This window comes from Ceratotherium simum, chromosome 5 (genome assembly GCF_057802395.1).
Source record: "Ceratotherium simum simum isolate JZ-2026a chromosome 5, ASM5780239v1, whole genome shotgun sequence".
NCBI lineage: Eukaryota > Metazoa > Chordata > Mammalia > Perissodactyla > Rhinocerotidae > Ceratotherium > Ceratotherium simum.
In genome coordinates this window covers 63858841-63879673 of record NC_141904.1, presented here as the reverse complement: position 1 = coordinate 63879673, position 20833 = coordinate 63858841, and the positions used below count along the sequence as shown (strand labels likewise).

Below are 20833 nucleotides of genomic sequence, written 5' to 3'. Positions count from 1 at the left end.
GGGATTCTTAAAAGTTCCCCAGGTCATCCCTAATGTTCAGCCAAGTTTGAGAGACACTGTTCTATCCAAACTGCGTAGTGCTGGAGTGCCACTGAAAAGGCCGAGCAGGGTTCTTACATGATAGCAGCAACTGCTTTGTCCTGAGTGCTGACCTGTTTAGTCTAGAGTGTTTTAATCCCTTCAAGTGAGCCCTAGAATTCTGCCATCTGAAAGGATAAGCATGGAAAGGTTGAGAACCACTGAATAATTGTATGTCTTGGAGAGATATAGAGGCCATTAAATGGCAGTGTGTGTGTGTGTGTGTGTGTGTGTGTGTGAGAGAGAGAGACAGAGAGAGAGAGAGACAGAGAGAGAGAGACAGAATTTATTTCTGAGTTAGGATTGAGGGGAAATATCAGCTCCCTGTGTCAAACCAATAGCCTTGTTTGCGCGATGGTCTCAAGCAAAGACTAGGACAGCAGGGGAAATGGGTGCCAGGAAGCTCTCTTCTCTCACCTTTTCATGGTTTCTATTCATTTGATAGAAGGCACTGCAGGAAAATGATACAACAGTGACTTGAGGAGAGCTCAGGAAAGGACAGCTTTGAATACAACAGTGACTTGAGGAGAGCTGAGGAAAGGACAGCCTTGAATACAACAGTGACTTGAGGAGAGCTGAGGAGAGGACAGCCTTGAAAGGTAAGCAGGGAGGAAGAGAGGCTGGGGAATATGGGGAAACAAGGGTAGTCAAGGGGGAAGGATGTCCACTCGACTTCCCAAAATACACCGTTCACTCAGACCCAAGCTGGTTCTTCACATGCACCTTTGGGTAAATTAAAAGGTGCCCCCTTGGATGTACCCAGCTCCCACCCCAGGGTACGCCAGGGAACCCCGAACACTTCTGTGCGTGTTTGTATGAGTGAGTGAGTGTGTGTGTGTGTGTGTGTGTGTGTGTGTGTGTGTGAGATACCCAAAGGCAGTGAGCGATCATGAAAACTTGGAATGACAAAGCTGGGCTTCATTCCTTCTGGAACCACTTCTCTTAGCAGCATAAGATGTTAGGCAAATCACACCACCTCAGGGAGTGTTTGTTTCCTCTTCCGATCTTCCTGTGAGTCTTGGGGTTCCAGTATGTTACTTATGAATGTGCTTCGCAAACAGTAGACTGAGACATAAGTGTAAGGGATTATTAAAATGTCAATTTTGCATCTTTGTGTTTTTATAGGGGTCCTGGGAAAATGAGGAGCACAGTATTATAAAGCCATCAAATGCATGGTTAAAGGGAGTGACAGAAGAGGGGAAAACAAAAAAATATTTTTCTGTTACTAAAAAAGATATATATATGTCATGGGGGAAAATAAACTTAGAAAATTGCAAAGAAATAAGACCTGAAATTTCTCCTTCCAAAAGAATACTAGGGTTTGTCTTAAGAGATAATTACTTAGGCATATGTAAAATCCATTATATTTTCAAATTTAAAAGCATTTAATTCAAAACAATACATGCTTGAGTGGGGGGGTGAGCGAAACAGGTAAAGTGGATTAAGAGGTACAAACTTCCAGTTATAAAATAAATAAGTCACGGGGATGTAATGTACAGCATAGGCAATATAGTCAATAATATTGTAATAACTTTGTATGGTGACAGATGGTTACTAGCCTTGTCATGGTGATCATTTTGTAATGTATATAAATGTCGAATCAGTAAGTTGTACACCTGAAACTAATATAATAATGTATGTCAACTATACTTCAATAAATAAATAAAATTACAGTAAATTAAAAAAAATACAAGCTTCTTGTAGAAGTTGAGAATAGATACATAAGAAAAAGGAAAAAAAACAAATCATTTACATTCTACCACTTAGGACCTCCTAGTCTTCTAGAACATTAAAAAGGCAAAAAATTATTTCTCTATTTTGTATTTTTACCTTTACTTATCAAACAAGGAATACACATTCATTTTATAAAAATTAGATGAGAAAATAGGAAACTATTAAATCACTTGAAATTCAAACCCCAAAACAATCGATCACAATCTGCGATATTTTTTCTTATAGTCTCTGGACTTTTCAATATTCAAATAAATGTGTACTTTTGAAAGCATAACAGCTACCCCAGATCTTTCGCAAACGTAAACTCATATTGCTGTTTTGTAACCTGCTTTCCAAATAGAACAATATTCATACAAATTTCCCCATATTCTACAACACAATTTTAATGTCTGGGCAGAATTCCACGGGAAGGATACACCATTATTTATTTAACAGGTCCTCTAACGTTAAGTATTTAGATTATTTGTGATTTTTTTTCCTCTTGGAAACAACACTGTCATGACTATCCTTTAACCACATATTTATGCTTTTTTTGTAGTTTAATTTTTAGGATAAGCTGGGCCAATGGCCCTGCAGAATTCTGAGGCTTTTCAAAGAGAAGGATGTATGCTCCTTAGCGTAGTACTTTTTATTGTTTCAAATATTTTTGCTTTAAACATTAGAATAATTTATAAATTTCAGGTGATTTAATGCCCTGTGAAATATTTAACCCACCAATACTGTCTATTCCAGTTCTCTCCTGATTTAATTTTTTATGATTATATCTGTTGGTTTCATGCTCATACAAGAAAATTTGTAGACCACAAAAGAGTGTGCATGGGGAAGAAAGGGCAAAGTCCCCTATAATCCCACCACTGGGAGAGAATCAGCTCTCCAGTCACCCCCGTCAGCTCCCTCACCACTCAGGGCTTTACACACTCTTTTTCAAAATACCGTTTGTAGACTTCTGATTAGGAGGACGCTTTGATGGATCTTCCAAGTGTTGGCTGCTGTTCAGGGAGATTTTACTCATTTTGTAACACTCAGAATTGTTTCTAGTAGGTAACAGAAAGAAATGTGCACCTGGGTGAGGCTGTGCTGAGAGACTGTGTTCTTCTTCCCTATTTTAGGAAGTACTATGTGGACACGTCCCTAAGGTTTGCCACAGGTGTGTGGGAACACGGCATCAGAGGCTTCACCTGGCTTAAGAGTCCCAGATTTACACAAGAAAAAATAGGAAATCCAAATACCCAAGACGGGCATATACAGGCCAAGGGAAGGAGAGACAAACAGCTTCTTGCTACACCTGATCCAGATTTGATGTTAGAAGACCTCAGGCCACAAGGGCAGAATTCTCAATTTCGATAAATAATGTTACATCTCTGATTATAAAATGAACACATGTTCATTATAGGAAATACATTTAAAAGGCAAAAAGAAAAAAACTTGTCATTTCACCATCAATCCATTTTAATGTTTCGTGTGTTTCTTTCCAGTTTCTTGATGCATATTTTAAGACTCATTAAATCCAAACAGCCTATACTGGTTTTGTTTTTCCACTTTGTACTATAGCAAAGGCGTCTTCCCATGTCGACAGCTGTGTATGAGGATTTCTTCAAGTTCCATTAGTAACCATACTGCCTTGAGACATGAGGAAAGAACATACATCCAAGATGTCTCTGAAGGGCAAATGCGGTGATAAAGCAAAATAAAATTGTCTGGTGTTCCCCGACAGCTGACAGGGAGAATGTGTTTTCCTTCCTGGGTTACTAAGCTTTATCTTCCTAAGCAAGATAAAGGGGTTGTTGAATAGATAAGTAAGATATTACTTCTCATATGTGTGCCTCAGGTGGAAATAAGCCCATGGAAAACTGGCTCCTGCTCCGAGGAGAAAGACCAGGAGAGACTCGTTCAGGAGGAGGTGCTTCCTATGGCAGGTGTCAGGGAAACACTCTTGGCGCCTTGTGAGGTAGAATTGAGCCTCACACATGTGGCTTGTTCAAACCACATGTGGAGACCACTTACATCTTCTTAATGTCTCCTCTTTGACCAAGCAACCAAAGTTAAAGGCCCAGAAACACTCAAACCATGTTCCCTAGTGCATTGCTACTGTTGCCCCTTCCCCAACCACATCTATCTGGAAGCAAGACATGGGGCAGGACTGCTGCCACCGGCCCCTGTAGTTCCTTCCAGGGAATTTTTTTTTGTGTTTGTAAGGAAGATCAGCCCTGAGCTAACATCCGTGCTAATCCTCCTCTTTTTGCTGAGGAAGACCGGCTCTGAGCTAACATCTATTGCCAATCCTCCTCCTTTTTTTTTTTCCCCCAAAGCCCCAGTAGATAGTTGTATGTCATAGTTGCACATCCTTCTAGTTGCTGTTCGTAGGACACGGCCTCAGCATGGCCAGAGAAGCGGTGCGTTGGTGCGCGCCCGGGATCCAAACCCGGACTGCCAGTAGCGGAGCGCATGCACTCAACCGCTAAGCCACCGGGCCGGCCCCTTCCAGGGAATTTTTAAAGGTGCTGCTTCCTCAAGATACATTCGTTCCATCTGTTAGAAACTTGTAGTGCACTGGTTTTGTTACTGACCTTTGCTAAAAAATTTTCATAATTAAAATGCAACTAGGTGACAGCCACAATGTGAGCACTGTCCTCCTGACCCCCTTCTGCCAGTTCTAAGCCACGTGCAGTGCAGTGCAGAGCTGGGTATGCAGTAGCCCTGCTGAGACGGCCAGGTGAGCATCTGGCACCGGTACTGATTATAACCCGGGAATTTAATTGCTAACACCCTCTGCCCCCGACCCCTGCCAAAGCTACTGCCTTCTGTTTAGTCATTTAACAAGTGTTTGTTGAGCATTTGAATTGAGCCAAACTTTGCGCTAGGCCTGGGCAAATAAAGAGATGAATAAGCCATGGTGTTTACCCTCTGCAAGTGTACCATCTACTGGTGATGGAGGCGGGTGGGTACATAGAGAAATACAATAGAGGGGAGTCTACCCTCGAGGTCACTAAGTTTTGGAGCATTCTCACCAGGCCTAGGATTAGGGTAAGGTGAGTGAGGCAGGAATGTGTAAGTGTAGGGTAGGATCCTGCCTTATTTAAAATATTGATATTCTGTTCATCATGGACTTTTTGCCATTAATTTTGATTCTTTAAAATATTGCCAAAAAATATTATCTTGATTATTGAGTTTGTGGGTGCCCCTGTAAATTTTGCTCCTGAGGGGGAAGACCTCACTCACCTCACACCAGTTCTGGCCTGGAATTCAAATCAAACCTTACTCCTTGGGCATTGAAGGTCATCAGCTAACACTGAAACACAGGCAGTATCTAAGCTGCGTCACCCCATTCTCCTGAATTTGGGGGATAGGTAGACCGGCCTGGCTGCTCATTTGCTGCTTTACCCCAGGCAAGCAGCTTTTCTTCACTCAAGTTCAATGTCTCCTCTGGAACAACATTCAGCCGGGAGAATTATCATCTTTTTTGACAGTGACAAGAATGTCTTCCTTTGACAAATATTTATGGAGTCCCTACTATATGCAGGCACGGTTATAGGCTCTAGAGCTACTGAGGCGAACAAGACAAGTTTGGGTGAGGGCAAATAAGTAAAGGAGCTCATATCAAGGTTTGCTGCATGCGATCCGAGGGAGTGCGTGTGAGAGATGTTACAATAGGGGGTCAGAAACGTTCTCTCAGGGGAGGTGGTATTTGAGCTGAAACATCAATGATAAGTGGATGGCCTGTACCTCTCAAACTTGCAACCTTTTTTTTTTGACAGCTTATCGTTAATGAGCCCTCAGTTTGTGCCTGTTATAACAGTATAACAACCGTACATGTCCCAGCTCATCTCTCTCAACAATGCTGTGAGAGTAGAACTTTGTTATATCATTTTTATTGATAAGGAGACAAGCACAAAGAAGGCAATTAATTTGGGAAGATCACCAGCTAATAAGCGGTGGAAAATGAATAGGCACTAGGCACTGGGGTGGCAAAGCTTGCCTTCAATGCTTCAACGGTTACTTAATGAGCATCTACCGTAGTCCAGGCACTGTGCAATCAAAAAGGGACATATTTCATCCTCCTTCCCCTCCTCCTCATCTACCAACACTTAGTGAACACTAAATAGATTCCATGCACAGTACAAACTTCTTTTAAAGTAGTGCATTTTGGGGGATGATGGGGCTGTTCTGTATATTGATTGTGCTGGTGGTTACAAGTTTGTATGAATTCGTCAAAACTGGCAGAATTGTGCACCAAAACGGGGAAATTTACTGTATGTGCATTATACCTTAATTTTAAAAAAGTTAACCTCCATCCCTTCTACCTCCACCCCCTATCCCAGCACATCAGTAGGGGGCCTTGAAGTGGTCCCTACCCCTAACCTGGGCGGCAAGAGTGAGGGAAGAAAGAGCCTTTGGGGGCGGGCCCAGGTGAGGGAAGGGAGTTAGCCCCAGCTGGCCGGCGAGGAAGCAGCGAAAGGGAGAAAGTAGGCACAGCCGGGTGCGGGGGAGGGATGGGAAGGGCCCCTGGACCGCGGGGCGAACCCGGGGAGGGCGGGGGGATGCCGGGAGAGAGGGAGGGACCTGCGGGCGGGAGAGCGAGAGGCACAGGGAAGGGAGGCGGGGGAGGCGTGCGCTCCGGAGCGAGCCGGGGGCTGCGAGGCGGAGACAGCCAGGCCACGGGCCGCCGAGGGTGCCCGCCCAGGCGACCCGCCCTCCCGGCCGCGGTGCGGACGGCCCGACGGACGGCGCTGCGTGCAGGAGGCGCCCGGCCATGTTCAGCCGGAGCTCCCGGAAAAGACTCTCCAGCCGCTCGGTGAGTGTCCCCCACCCCAGCGGGGCCGATCTCCGGGTGCCCCGGGTCTGCTGGGAGCGCCCCTGCCCAGTCTCCCTCCGCCCGGCGGCCACGCACCTGTGGCCCCAGGTAAGCCGACCCCGCCGGCGGGGGCGCGTCCGGGGCGCGCGAGAGCGCTCGAAGGCGCGGAAGGGGTTAAGTCCCGATCCGCAGTCTGGGCGAGAGCGGGATCAGGAACCGTGGCCGTGTATGTCACAGTCTGGGGGCGCCCCGGAAAGCCCCCTCCCTCGCCTCTTAAGGCAGATGGGAATCCCAGCACCAAAGGTTCAGCCTCCAGCCTCTTGGAGCTCTAGACGCGGACTTGACTTGAGGGCTGTCTTTTGGGGTGTCCTGTGCTGCCCCCTTTCCAGGAGCACCAGCCTGATCCAAGGCGAAAGCGCGATGGTCGCTCCTCGGGGACTCTGGGGAACAGAAAGGTCTTGCTTTTGTTTCTTAGAAACCCGTGACCAAGGTGTCTGGGGGAGACAAAGCCCCAGCCATGGCCATTTCTTGGCGGATTGGTGCCTACGCCAGAGGCAGCCCGCCCGGGTCCGAACACCCTTCCCTGGGCGGGAGACCACCCCAGGGACACGCAGCGCCCCGCCCCACGTCCCCCACACCAGAGAGGAACACTTGAGTCAAATCAGATGAGCTGGGGTGGGAGGGGCAGGTCTTCCTGCCTGGGACACAAGTGGGGCTTTGGAGGGTCCCCCCGTGGTGGAAACATGGTTGTGTTGTCTTTTTGTTTTGAAGTTGACCGGACTGGGGCGGATAGAAAGAGGCCAGCCATGTAACGCCTGTGGTGACCAGTGCCCCGGGTTCGCCTTGCATAAATGGAGGTAGGACGCCTTAAATCCAATTCCTAAAGGCACCACAGTGTAGGGGGGAAAGTATATATGTATGTATATGAATATATATATATATATATATATATATATACACACACACGTCTATTTTTCTCCTTTTGTAAATCTCACTTGTAAGTCACATGGAAAGAATGCAAAGGCTGTTCCTTTAAGAGTGGGACTACATCTGCTACAAATATTGAAGGTGGAAGTGGTGGCCAGACACTGGGGGATGCAGGAGAGCTGCGCTCAAGCTGCATTTCTCTGATGTGAGAGTTTGGGGTCCCTCCTCCCCACACTGTGTATCTAAGTCACTCAGCCCCAAACGGTTCAATTTGGGTGTGACAGTGTTTCCAAGTGCCATAGTGCAGGGCGTGTAGGATGCCCTGGACTAGCTGGTGTTTTCCAATTGTGTTTTTAATTCAGCCCCTGTAACTCTGGGTCCCAACCACAAATCCACCACTGCCCGCCTGCGCTGTGTCAACCCTCTTTGGTGGCCAGATGTTTCTTATTAATGTGCCGTGAATGTTGACTTCCAGGCAGCCCCAGCCTGGATTGGAATGATTATGTTTGGGAGACAAGGGATCTGGGTGCCCTCCCAATGCATCTGGCTGCTGGGGCTCTGGCTGGGAAAAGTTGGGGTACAGGCTTGCAGTCTCTGTTTGGTGATGTAAAGAGAAGAGGTGCATCCTTCTTGGCAACTTCATGAAAAGGAAAAGCTGGTGACAGGAGAAAATTCTCCAACATCATAACATGTTCCTCTTTGATTACTCCATCTTTCCCCCTTTCCCCACCACTCATGTGCCCCTTTGAAGAAGGCTGTTTCTGGATACTAGGGAGAAAAGCCTGCTTTGATTTTTTTTTTCCCCTCTGTGTGTTCTTCTCTACTTTCTCCCGGATGGTAATGTGTGCTGGACACCCAGTTATAAGGAAACTCCCAACCGGCTCCTTCGGAAATTAAGTGCTTTTGTTCCTGCCTCAGATGGGTCTGGCAGCCTCTTTGCCTTTGTTTCAGGGCACTGAGCACAGTCCTTATGGCTCCCAAGCATTTAATAACTTCTGTGTCAGAGGCAAGGCCGGGCGACTTTATGAATATGTAACGGGCAGACATTGGCATCCATCAGTGGTGCGGATGTTGTAGCCCAAATAGCTGTGCTCTGGGTGGTCCCTTGTGTGTCCCAAATGTGAAAGTGGGTGACACATGGGAATAGGTGTAGAAGCTTTATTTTGTGAACCAAATCCAGTATGATGCAACTACGGATTGCTTCCGTTTTGATGCATCTTGTGCTTTCATGGGGGTGAGAAAGGCACAGTAGTGAACAGGAGAGGGATTCCAGCTTCCCTTTCCTCCCCTACTCTGGAGTCTTTGAGTCCACTTCTGACCAGAGGCCTGTGGGGGTAGTGGTACAGTGTGGGGGTATAGCCTGGCTCCCCTCCCTTCTGGATCTGTGACCTCTGACCTCTGGTCAGTCACTTACTCTCCCTAGGTCTCCGTTTTCCTGTTAAGTAGCAGTAATAATGGTACTTATCCCACGGAGTTATTGTAGGGATGAAATGAGATATTGAAAACACATTGTTTGTTAAGTACCAGGTACACAGTAAATATTAGCTACTTTTGATAATTATTTTTAGCTTCCTCTCAACCACTGCTTGGGAGGGAACATGACTAGCCCATTTGAGGATGTTGGGTGTCCAGGTCATTTTGGACTTGCATGACCACAGCTTCTTGGAGAACCTTAAGCCATGTTAACCCAGCTGATTTTGTGACGAGAAACAAGTGTTTTATTTTCAGCCCATTATGGAGCCTTTCTTTTGGAAAGAGACCCTTTCATTAGGCTGAGACGGATTTTCATGCCGAAGCAGTTTCCCCACCAGCAGCAGAAAGGCTTCACTTTGGCTCCATGAATGGGGTTTTCATGGCATTTCCACCCATTGCTGGAAAGGAAGCAGCTCCTTGCTTTTGCCCCCTCCTTTCCCCCATGGGTATCCTTTCAGGTGACCTTTTGGAGAAGAGGGGCAACCATTTCTGGGTTACAGCACAATATTCTTTTTGGCAGTTGAAATCCACAGTATCCTCCAGCCTAATGACAGGGGAGACCGCGAGCCCCTGGGAGAGACAGCTGTGTCCGGAAGACGAGGCTGGCCTGATGCAGGCTGAAAGGCTGCCTTTGGACTGACCCAAGGAGAGTGAATTTTCCTTACCCCAAAGTACCACGGCACCCTAAGTAGTACCGCTTGTTTGCCTCTTAACTAGCATCTCAGCTTTCACCCCGGTCTCCCTCCAGTCCACTGTCCACACAGCAGGCATCTCCTAAAAGCAGAACAGAATTGTGTTACTGCTTCCCAGCATGAGGGCAGTAAAGTTCTAGAGAGGAAGTGTGTTGTAAACAAACGTTGCTTCCCCCTCTGGTGTGGTGGAGATCTAGGGCTTTGAAGTCCTGGCAGAGCTGGGCTGGCGTCTTGTGCTGGCTGTGACAAGCTGTGTGACCTTGAGCGAATGGCTTAGGCTCCCTGGGTTTCATTTTCCTCAGCTGTCAAACTGGGATCTCTCTACTGAACAAATATTTGAGTGCCTGCTTTGTGCCAGGCGCTCTGCCGCTGCTAGGGGTACGGAGACAGGATTCCTGCCCTCATTCAGCAAACGATTACATTTTACATAAGGCGGTCAGGAAAGGGCTCTCTGAGGAGCTGACATTTGAGCCGAGACCTAAATGAAGAAACGGAGGAGGAACCTGGGGCAGGAACCAACGGTGTCACCATCTCTTGGAAGCTTGTTAGAAATGCAGAATCTCAGGCCCTGCCGTAGACGTACTGAATCCAGACCTGAGCTTCATCCGGATCCCCAGCAGATACCTGTGCACATTAAGGATTGAGAGGTGCTGAGTTAAACACCCGGCGCTGTGTGTGGCACATTGCTCCCCATACTTTGGGGCTTCCTCTGTGAGGAAAGAGTCCTAAGGTCCCGTGGAGGTCTGTTATATTTTATGGGGATTTTCCTGGGTGATCTATTCTCGTCCTCATTTTTCATCGTCACCCACAGCTTTAGGTGGCAAATGTGGGAATTTTTATTTTGTGAGACAGATTCACCCTGAGCTAGCATCGGTTGCCAATCTTCCTCTTTTTGCTGAGGAAGATGCACCCTGAGCAAACATCTGTGCTGGTCCACCTCTATTTTGTATGTGGGTCACCACCACAGCATGTGGCCGACACGTGGTGTAGGTCCGCACCCAGGAACCAAACCCAGGCCACCGAAGTGGAGTACGCTGAACTTAACCACTATGCCACCAGGCTGGCTCCCAAATGTGAGAATTTTTAGGATTTCTAAAAAAACCCACACGGCCTTACACATGTTGGAGAGCAGAGGGCTCACAATTGTCACCCAAAGCTATTGCCTCCATCTGATCTAGGGCAGCTAAGGAGCTAGGGGAGAAAAGGTGTGCAGCCGTCCCTACAGGTGACCTCGCCGCAAGACACAGCACCTGCAGGCAGGCTAGGGAAAGCCCCGAGTGGCTGGGCCGAGGAGGGCATTTTCATTAAGAGAAAGATGAAGGCGTCTTCACAGACTGCAGCCAGAACAAAATCATTAATAACTAAGCACTAGTGTACTCCACTATGGACAGCTTTCTGGGTGGGGGTTAATTGGCCTTGTTTGCAACCAGTTTGAGCAAGGAGAGGAAAATAGCCATTTTTACAGTCAAGATATGTCCTTTGAATGTGTAGGCACTGATGAATAAAAATGGTAGTAGTAATACCACGCAACATCAGCAGTGACAACAGTGAGCACTTAGTCTGCGCAGAGCTGTGCCTCCATGTTTTACATGTTTCTGTGTCATCCTCACTAAACCCTATAAGGTAGATGTGATTATTTTCCTGCTGGGGAAACTGAGGCTCAGGGTTGTTAAATGATTTGCCCCAGGTCTCCTGGCTAAGGAGAATGAAGCTGGGCTTTGGCTCAAAACCCGGCCCCGTTTCCTTGTGACTCACTGCCTCTCGTTACTTCTCTGTTCTAAGGCAGAGGTCACAGACGAGGGGCCTCTGGTCAGTCCAGCCTGCAGATGGGTTTTTTTTGATCTGCACAGTGTGTTAAATAAGGGGGCTTTTTCTATCATTAAAATCTGGGTTTCTATCTTCTCTTGGAAAATCCAAAGATTTGGTAATATCAGGCCAACTTCCTACATGACAGTAAGTGGCAGGATGAGCGTGGTCTCCCTTTAGGTGGGCGTGGCCCCTGGTTACCACAGTCTCCAACATTCCAGTTGCATTCAAGGACCTCGTCAAGTATTTAGGTGGCCTGTCAGGTCCCAGAAGTGATTAGAACTTGCAAATCCTGAATGACCGTTCTCATCTCTCCAAAAATGATGTAGGAAAACAGTCAGCCTCTGTAATACTAGCTATCATTTTTAAAGCATCGACAGTGGTAGGTGAGTGCCTTACATCCTTCCTATCTTTCACTTACAACAGTCCTTGGAGATGAGTGCAATTACTTATACCCATTTTAGTAGATGAGGACACTGAGTCTCAGAAAGGTTCAACAACTTGCCTAGGCTTATACAGCCAGCTGGTCAATGGTATTCCAACCCTGTCTGACTTCACACTTCTGTGTTCTGGACCAGGGCTGCTCAAACTCAGCTTGTATGTGAATTACCAGGGGATCTTTTTCAAATGCAGATTCTAATTCAACATGCTTGAGGTGGGGGCCTAAGATTCTGCATTTCTAACAGGCTCTCAGGGGATGCTCATGCTGCTGGCCCACACTTTGAACAGCAGCGGTCTAGCCCAGGGGTCAGCAAACTACAGCCTGCTGGCCAAATCTGACCCTTTACCTGTTTTCTATGGCTCATGCTCTAAGAAAGGTTTTTACTTTTTTTTTTTTTTTGGTGAGGAAGATTGGTCCTGAGCTAACATCTGTTGCCAGTCTTCCTCTTTTTACTTGAGGAAGATTGTCGCTGAGCTAACATCTGTGCCAACCTTCTTCTATTTTGTATGTGGGATGCCACCACAGCGTGGCTTGATGAGTGGTGTGTAGGTCCATGCCCCGGATCTGAACCCACGAAGCCTGGGCCGCCAAAGCAGAGTGCGCAGACTTAACCACTACACCACCAGGCCCGCCCCAGTTTTTACGTTTTTTAATGGTTGGAAAAATAATCAAAAGGAGAATAATATTTCATGATGTGTAAAAATTATATGAAATTAAAATTTCAGTGCCCATAAATAATGTGTTACCTGAACAAAGTCACACCCATTTGTTTACATACTGTCTGTGGCTGTTTTCATGCTACAATGGTAGAGTTGAGTAATTGCAACAGAGATTGTATGGCACACAAAGCCAAAAATATTTACTGTCTAGCTATTTACAGAAAATGTTTGCCGACCCGGTCTATACGACTATTTGGGGGAATATGCAAGTAGCTTCTCTTAGTTTTAGAAGAAAAGAATCTGAGAACTCTTTGGAATCAGGGCTAAAGGAAACATCCCCTCCACCCTGGATGAGAATGGTGCAAAAATCAAAGGCAACCAAAGAACCACGGAACAGACCAAAGCCATTTCTAAAGGGCACGTAGAGATGAAGCTTGCAAGACCAGATCAATGAACCGCCAGTGGATTCTAAGCTCCTTGTAATCCCTTTAACGTTTGAGCTTTGCTGGTAAATGTAGATTTGACTTGAGCATTAAAAGGCGGGCTTTCAGAACAAGCCTCCTGGAGTTCCACTTTCATGAGAGGCTGACATGGAAAGCCCAGAGCAGTGGTAGCTTTGTGAGGTCTTTTTAATTATGCAGAGCGGTTTGTCTCCAGACAACGGCGCCCTTCCAGGCAGGATGCTTTGGCCGTGTGCAGTGGCTCCGGAGGCAGCGCTCGCTGGGTCAGCCAAGACTGCGCCTTGAAAAGCGTCTTTCCTTAGTTCCCCGGGCAATTGTGTTGATTGATGAGTAGGGCCGTAATTTGGGGAGATGCTGGCCTGGTTTTCTTTAGTGGATTGTAATTTGGCTAAGAAATGGGTTCCCACCGATTATTTTGGTTGGGGAGGAAAAACACTTTGTCTCAGTCAACTGATGTGCCAAGAAAAGGGAAAACAAGATGGATGTGTGTATGAGACTTATGCCTGGAATCTTCAAGAGAGGGAAGGATACTGAGCAGCTAAAAAGGTTGCTGGTTGGCTCACGTTATGTCATTGACATTTGATAATATGCCTGATAGAAGCTGAAACACCCTAATAGGGTTTTTCTCCCGAGGAACCGTATCAGTTCATCCCAATGTATCTGTATTGTCATCTCTGATTTTGAAATGAGACATGGCTATTATAAAAGATTTAAAAATCACATACACATATGCACACATATAAAACATGCATATCATAGAGGGGAAAACCCATACCTTTTAGAGCAGGGGTCAGTGAACTACAGGTGGTGGAACAAAATCAGCCTGCTATCTGTTTTTGAATGGCCTACTAGCTAAGAATGGTCTATATTTTTAAATGGTTGGAAAAAAATCAAAAGAAGAATTATATTTTGTGGCACATAGAAATTATACAAAATTTAAATTTCAAAGTCCGTAAATAAAGTTCTATTCAAACATAGCCATGCCCGTTCATTTATTATTATCGATGGCTGCTTTTGCAATAGCAGAGTTGAGTGGTTAAGAGCCCTCATGGTCCACAAACTTGAAAGCATGTACTACCTGGCCCTGTACACAAATGGTTTACTGACTCTGAAGCTCAAGATATATGTTATTAATGGCTTGGTGTTTATTTCTTTGGATTCATTCAAAGTATTATTTACTAAGAAGATTTTACAGAAAATATACATTCTCTGTATAGTCTTTTATAACCTATTTTTTTCACACTTAGAAATACCTTTTGGACGTTTTTACATGTCAGTATATTAAGGGCAAAAATATCTAATACATTTATTAGCTTTTAGAATCCATTGTATAGGTTATCATTGAATTGAAAATTTTCTGTTCATGGCCACTTTGGTTGTTTTCCGTTGTTCCTTATTATATACTATATGATGGTAGCTTTTTTAATGCTACAACTTGCCTATGTGGAGCTCTTGTCAAATTTCCTCTGAAAAGATGGTGCCAACTTCCACCCCCAAGTCTTTAAGAAAATTGAGTATATTTGTGTGTTCTCTGGGCTGAAACTTTGAAACATCTTGGCTTGTATAGCAACCTTGTAATTCTTGTTTAATCGTCCTGAGTGACAATTTATTCCTGATCAATAGTGAGAAAACGCAGCATTGATGTCAGTCATCTTTTTCTCAAAATACGTTGTATTTGTCTTTAATCCTGAAAGTAGTACTCACATTCTGTTGAAAGGTTGTTATTCATCCTTATGCTTCTGCTGTTTAAGGTTGGAAGGATGAGGGAGAATCGAATAAATTTGTTATTTTGTGGTTTCTTGGTTGAAAAAGCTCAAAGGTTATCCTTGAACTCTGCGATTAATGAGTACCCTAGAGGGATTTCCCTGTGGAGAGAGGGAGCATTCCCCAAAGGGAATAATTCCCAGATCATTGAGCATTTTGAGATCAAAGGGATTCTACTTGCCTCGTGTATGGGAGAGCCAAGGGGGTGATCTCTGGGGAGAAATGTGTATTTCCAGCCAGTGTCATAAAAACTTCTATGAAGCTTGTAAGGGCTTATATGGGAGCATTATAGCTGAGTGGTTAAGGGGACAGGTTTTGAAGGCATTTTGCTGGGATTGTTGTCTTGGTTCTGCCTCTTACTGGCTGAGTGTCCTTGGGCAAGTGACTTAACCTTTCCGAGGCTTGATTTTTCTCTTCTGAAAAGTGGGAATAATATTAAGTGTCTTATGAGGTGGTTGTGAGGATTCAGTAGGATAATGCCTGTAATGTGCCTCACTGTGCATGGTGTGTATCATGGGCTCCATATGTGCTTATGGTTGCAAGAAGGTTTGATAGAAACAGAACTGGATAAAGAGTAAGAAGACCTGGGTTCATGGCCCTGGAAATTCTAGTTTCTATGACGGAGAACAATTCTCTTCCACACCATGAGCCACATCCCTTTGTTTGTTAAATAGGGGTGATGATTCTTGTCTTATGGAATTAACTCAGGAGAGATAGAGTGGAGTTCCCCCCTCCCCTTGTGTGGGGGTTTAGATTCTAATGGAATTAGCTATTCTTGATGGAGTAGCAGATTCATACTGCCCATCATACCCTCACCTAGGGACATATACACTTCAGGTGAAATGGAGTTTAGTAGAGTTGAACTCTATACTCGCACAATCTCGTTGCTTAAGTGAAGTGTATGTGATATTTGTAAAAACAATTTGTAAACTGTAACAGGAAGATAACATTTAAACTCTGCCCCTGGGGTCAGTATACAAAAAGGGGACTTTTTTTGTGCCTTGCGCCCACCAACTGGACCATGAAAATTCATGTCCAAGATGAAAGCCATACATCATCAAGGCAATACTTAATCCGTTTTACCCAAGCCTGCTTAATAAGTATGAGTGTTTGTGGTTTCCAGTATGCCTTGCTAACCATTTCCATTTATGTGATCACCAGTCCTTAAGTAGAAGCTCTCTCTTCTAAGACATGAAAAAAGAGAATATTTGTACAATATTTGAACCCAACATCACACCTTGGAAACTCCTAAGATCTGGCCTGTATCTATATCTTGTTGACGTTGTACAGGATTTAAAATTTTAATTAGTTGCCAACATTTGAGATTTTGTGTAAAATTTGAATTTGGGGTTTTCTCTGGAAAAATTAAAATATCTGGCAACTCTGGGCTTGTATTCCTTCCTGCCTTTTAGATAGAACACGTGTGTTCAACTTTTTCACAGTCCCCACCATTCCCTATTGTATTACATACACCTGGTCTGCCTCACTTGTTTACAATACTGGCTGGCTGCGTAGACATCTGATTTTGTGACTACTGATTTGAAGAAGCAAGTGAGTGAACATGCATGACTGGAAGGATGATATGAACAGCAGATAGGAATAACATTGCCACTTGGCAGGGACAGCTGTTCTGAGTCAAGTCATCTAAGCACTGAATCCTCACTATCTAGGAGATGCTCTCAGGAAAGAGCTAAAATTTTTGAGGACCTGCTGTGTGCTTGGCTTCTTTCACGCATCACCTCGTGTCGTCCTCAAAACAATTTTCTGAGGCATGTATTTTATCTTCTACTTTTTAAATGTAAGGAAACTGAGGCCCAGGGAGGTTGAGTAACATGCCCTAGGACATCAGTAAGGTAGTAAGTTGTGGAGTCAGGGTTTGTAACCAAGTCTTTAGGGCTCGAGATCACAAGTTCTTTAACCAAGAGAAAGTGTTGAACTCTGGTATTTGACTCTCCTGGTCTAAATGTAAAACTATACCTTAAGGAAAACATGGTCTTATATTCTCAGTGGCCTGGGGCTGAGATCTGACTATTGTCTACAATGAACAAAATGTCTGAAGAACCCTGGGCCAGTTGGTTTATTTGAGGCTGGGGTCTTAAAGGTGAAACTCCTTTAAAATCAGAGGGTGTGGTGTTGAGTTTATTGGGTTGTCTGAAAGGTGAGAAATTGAATGAAATACAATGTGATTTCCGGTAGGAAGCTATTGTAGTTTTCTAATCAGATCTGCATACATAAAAGGGGGCTTCACTCAGCTTGTTTACAGGTTTAGTGTTAAACTGGGCAGACTGGGGAGTTTGTGAAGGGGGGGAGTCCCATCTTAAGAAATGCCGTTTGCATGTTTCCTAGAGGAAACCTCACAAAAGGGATCAGTCAAGGGAGGGAGTTTACAGTGCATCTTTCAGCAGCCAACTTGAAGTCAACAAGCTGAAAGTAAACAAGATGGTCGTTATCCAGTCTTTGGACCTACGCTTTTGAGCTTACGCTCCCCAAAGCTTTACCGATCCTGTCACCATGTTACAAAACAGATGCAAGCACATTTGACTGTTGGCAGGCATTTAATGAGAGCGTTATTGGATTTTATGTTTGGTAAATTACTTGGTGATGCAGAAACTGCTTTCACAATTCTTAAAAACTGGCTCATTATGTGTACATGCAACACCCAGAGCGGGTCCTCCAACTCTGGGTGCGAGGAGTTTAGGCCTCCAGGGGACTCATTAAAAGAATGCAGGTGCTGTCTTTCTTCACAACACTATGAAATTACTCTGATAATATAATTTCTCAAAGTCTTTTGTTCTGCAATCAGGCACCAAGGAGAGTTCCGTCGTTTGCATCCTTGATGACTCGGCCTTTAGAGCTTCTCCAGTGACTTATTGAGTCGTTTGGAAATCATAATGACAGTCTCCTCTTATCTTTAGGAAGCTGAAAATTTGGAGATAATAGATAACTGGGGAATGTCTCCATCATCTTGGGTCTAGAATATTCGAAGCCGTGGGGAAGGACATATATTTTTCTGGGTTCTGGGAGGTGGAACAGTTTAATAGATGTGTTCAACTGCTAGGGATTTCAGATAATTTTTTTTTTTTTCCCAAAATCTTGGTGATAACAACATTTTAAGGCAGGGTTATTTCTTATTTTAAATTAATTTTGATCAAATTGTTGTATGATAAATGTGTGGTGTAGACAATTTGGAAAATTCAACAAAGTCAAATGATTTATTTAAAAAAAACCCATAACTCCATCACCCAAAGAGGAGTACTCTTAGCATTATGGTGTGATTTCTCTCTAATCTGGTTTCTTTTTTTTTATAATTTTATTTATTTATTTATTTTTTCCCCCAAAGCCCCAGTAGATAGTTGTATGTCATAGCTGCACATCCTTCTAGTTGCTGTATGTGGGACGCAGCCTCAGCATGGCCGGAGCAGCGGTGCTTCGGTGTGCGCCCGGGATCTGAACCCGGGCCGCCAGCAGAGGAGCGCACGCACTTAACCACTAAGCCACGGGGCTGGCCTGAGTCTGGTTTCTTTACCTAGAGTTTTACATAGTTGTATTAGTTTTCTAGAGCTTCTCAAACAAATTCCTACAAACTAGATGGCTTCAAATAACAGAAATTTATTCTCTCACAGTTCTGAAGGCTAAAAGTCTAAAACCAAGGTGTTGGCAGGGTTGGTTCCCTCTGGAGGCGCTGAGGGAGAATCCATTCTGTACCTCTGTCTCAGCTTCTGCTGGCTGTTGGCAATGCTTGGCCTTCTTGGCTTATAGGTGTGTCACTCCCATGTCTGCCTCTGTCATCACATGGTGTTCTCCCTTTGTGCCTCTGTCCCTTTCCCCTCTCTCCTCTTATAAGGACTTGTCATTGGATTCGGGCCCACCCTAATCCAGGATGATCTCATCTCCAGGTCCTTAACTTAATTACATCTGCCAAGACCCTTTTTCCAAATAAGATCACATTTAGAGATTCCAGGTGGGTGTATCTTTGGGGGACCACTATTCAACCCATTATAGTAATTATGGTAATAAAGCATATACAGTTTTATATTCTTAAGGAGTGTGCCCAACTTGGGTTTTCTAAATGTGTTGTTTGTAAAACTACAGAGGCATGGGAGGGCTGGGCCTTGACTTTGGGGCACTTTTGTGGGAAATACACTTTACTTGTGTTTTCTAGGCACGGTGTAATTCTTGCAACAGGAGGGGATTGTATAAGCTGCTATTAGTGAATGGAATTCTGGGATGGAATTTGCTGCCCATGTTGATGAATTCAGCTGTCTGAATCAGTTGACCCCTAGGTCACCCTGTGAAGTCCATCCATCTTCTTTTAGCTTTTGTTGGGCCTTGCCAGGGAGCTGTATAGGAAATGAACTGGTAGTGTGTGGACAGTTATTTGTGGGAAGAACTTTTGGCCCTAGGGCCTTTTAATTAATGTCTAGGTTATATAATTGAGTCTCTTTCAAAGGGAAAAAAATGGGCTTCCTTAGACAAGGAAATTCTTCATAATCCTGGAAATAAGTTCCATCTCCACAAAATCCTGCCAGAGCTACCTCACCCCCCCCACCCCCCGCCGCCACCTGCCACTTCTCTGTAAATACAACCAGGAAAAGTATAACATTAATTGTACTTCCCCATTCCCTTATTTCTGTTAAATCCAGCGTGAGTGGATCTAGGCTTTTCAGAATAAATTATCTGGAATAAAATGAAAGCAAATTATGATTTTTTTCATCATCATCTTAGCTATCATTAATTGAACATTTACAATGTGCCAATGATATTATATTCTAAGCACATTTCTTGTATTATTTAATTCTTGAAACCCTTTATGAGATAGACACCATTATGCACATTGGTTTCATGAGGAATTTGAGGTGCTGCAAGTTTAAGTTACTTCCCCAAGGTTACACAGCTAGGTAGTATTGAAACCAAGGTTAGATCTTAGGACTATGACTTTAGTTTGGGATCTTAAACACCAGATTACATGCCTGGCTCCAGAGATAGACTGTGGTAGGGCTGCTCCCCTTCCCCCTCAGTGTTTCCCATTCATTAGATCTCAGTTGGTGCTTAGAAATTATATCTAATAAATTAGACACTGCTGCTGGTCCAGGGAACATAGTTTGAGAGCCACTGGTCAACACCATAGCCCAGCCCTCCGAGACTTGATAGTCACATCAGGGAGATCAGATAAACGTGATTTAAATGGCTGTCCAGTTTAGCAGTCCACAAGCTTTCTTATCACGAAGTAGCTTAGATTACTGTGAAATGATTGTATTGATGTTGAGGGCTAGGAGTTCAGATTGGAAAGAGGGTCCCCTCCCCGACTTAAGCTTTAGTACATCCTTGACAGCCTCCTCCTTCCTATCACTTAGAGGTCATGGAATTTAATAAAGTGGTTTTTAAGCTCTTTCATCAGCTGGAAAGTAGAACCAGCCAAGTCTGGTATCTGGAAGATGACTGAAGATTGATGAGAAATTCTAGCTCTACCAGTTGGTAAAGTACATTGCAAGGCTACTGAAATGAAATTAGTATGGTCCTAGAGTAGGAGTCGAGAGATCCCTGTAACAGGCTAGAACATCTCCAAAACTAGATTCAAGTCGTTGTGGGAGAACCGTATATGATGAAGGTGACATGTAAAAGCAATGCAGGAAGGATTCAACAAATGGTGCTAGGACAAGCGGCTTTCCATTTGGAATGAAAAGAGAGTAGTGCAAAACTTTTAAATTTAAAAAAAAATTTAAATTTTATTATGGGTGAGTGTTTTTACAAATTTGGAAAGTAAAAGGCATATCTAAATTCAAGTATTTTCCCCTCCTTTTTCTTTCTCTCACTGCCTACCCGCTAGCCACACTGGCCACCTTACTGGTCCCCAAACACAGCAGGCATAGTCCCATCTCAGGGCCTTTGCCCTTGCTGGGACCTCCCCTAGGACCATCTCCCCCAGATATCCACAAGGTTCTTCCTTCACTTGCCTCCAGGGCTCTCCCACAATGTTTCCTTGGAGCAGTGTTCCTTGACCATCC

General features: G+C 44.5%; 1 protein-coding gene across 1 annotated transcript in view; it reads left to right on the top strand.

Annotated features, from left to right (window-relative positions):
* Nucleotides 1-6514: 6514 nt before the first annotated feature.
* The window catches only part of PRICKLE2 (prickle planar cell polarity protein 2), a 309591-nt gene continuing 295272 nt past the window's right edge, over nt 6515-20833 (top strand). Inside the window, exons 1-2 of the mRNA XM_014793514.2 lie at nt 6515-6604; nt 7376-7461. Of these exons, the coding sequence (XP_014649000.1) occupies nt 6563-6604; nt 7376-7461 (128 nt within the window). The 5' untranslated portion in view covers nt 6515-6562. The remainder of the gene's footprint in view (nt 6605-7375; nt 7462-20833) is intronic.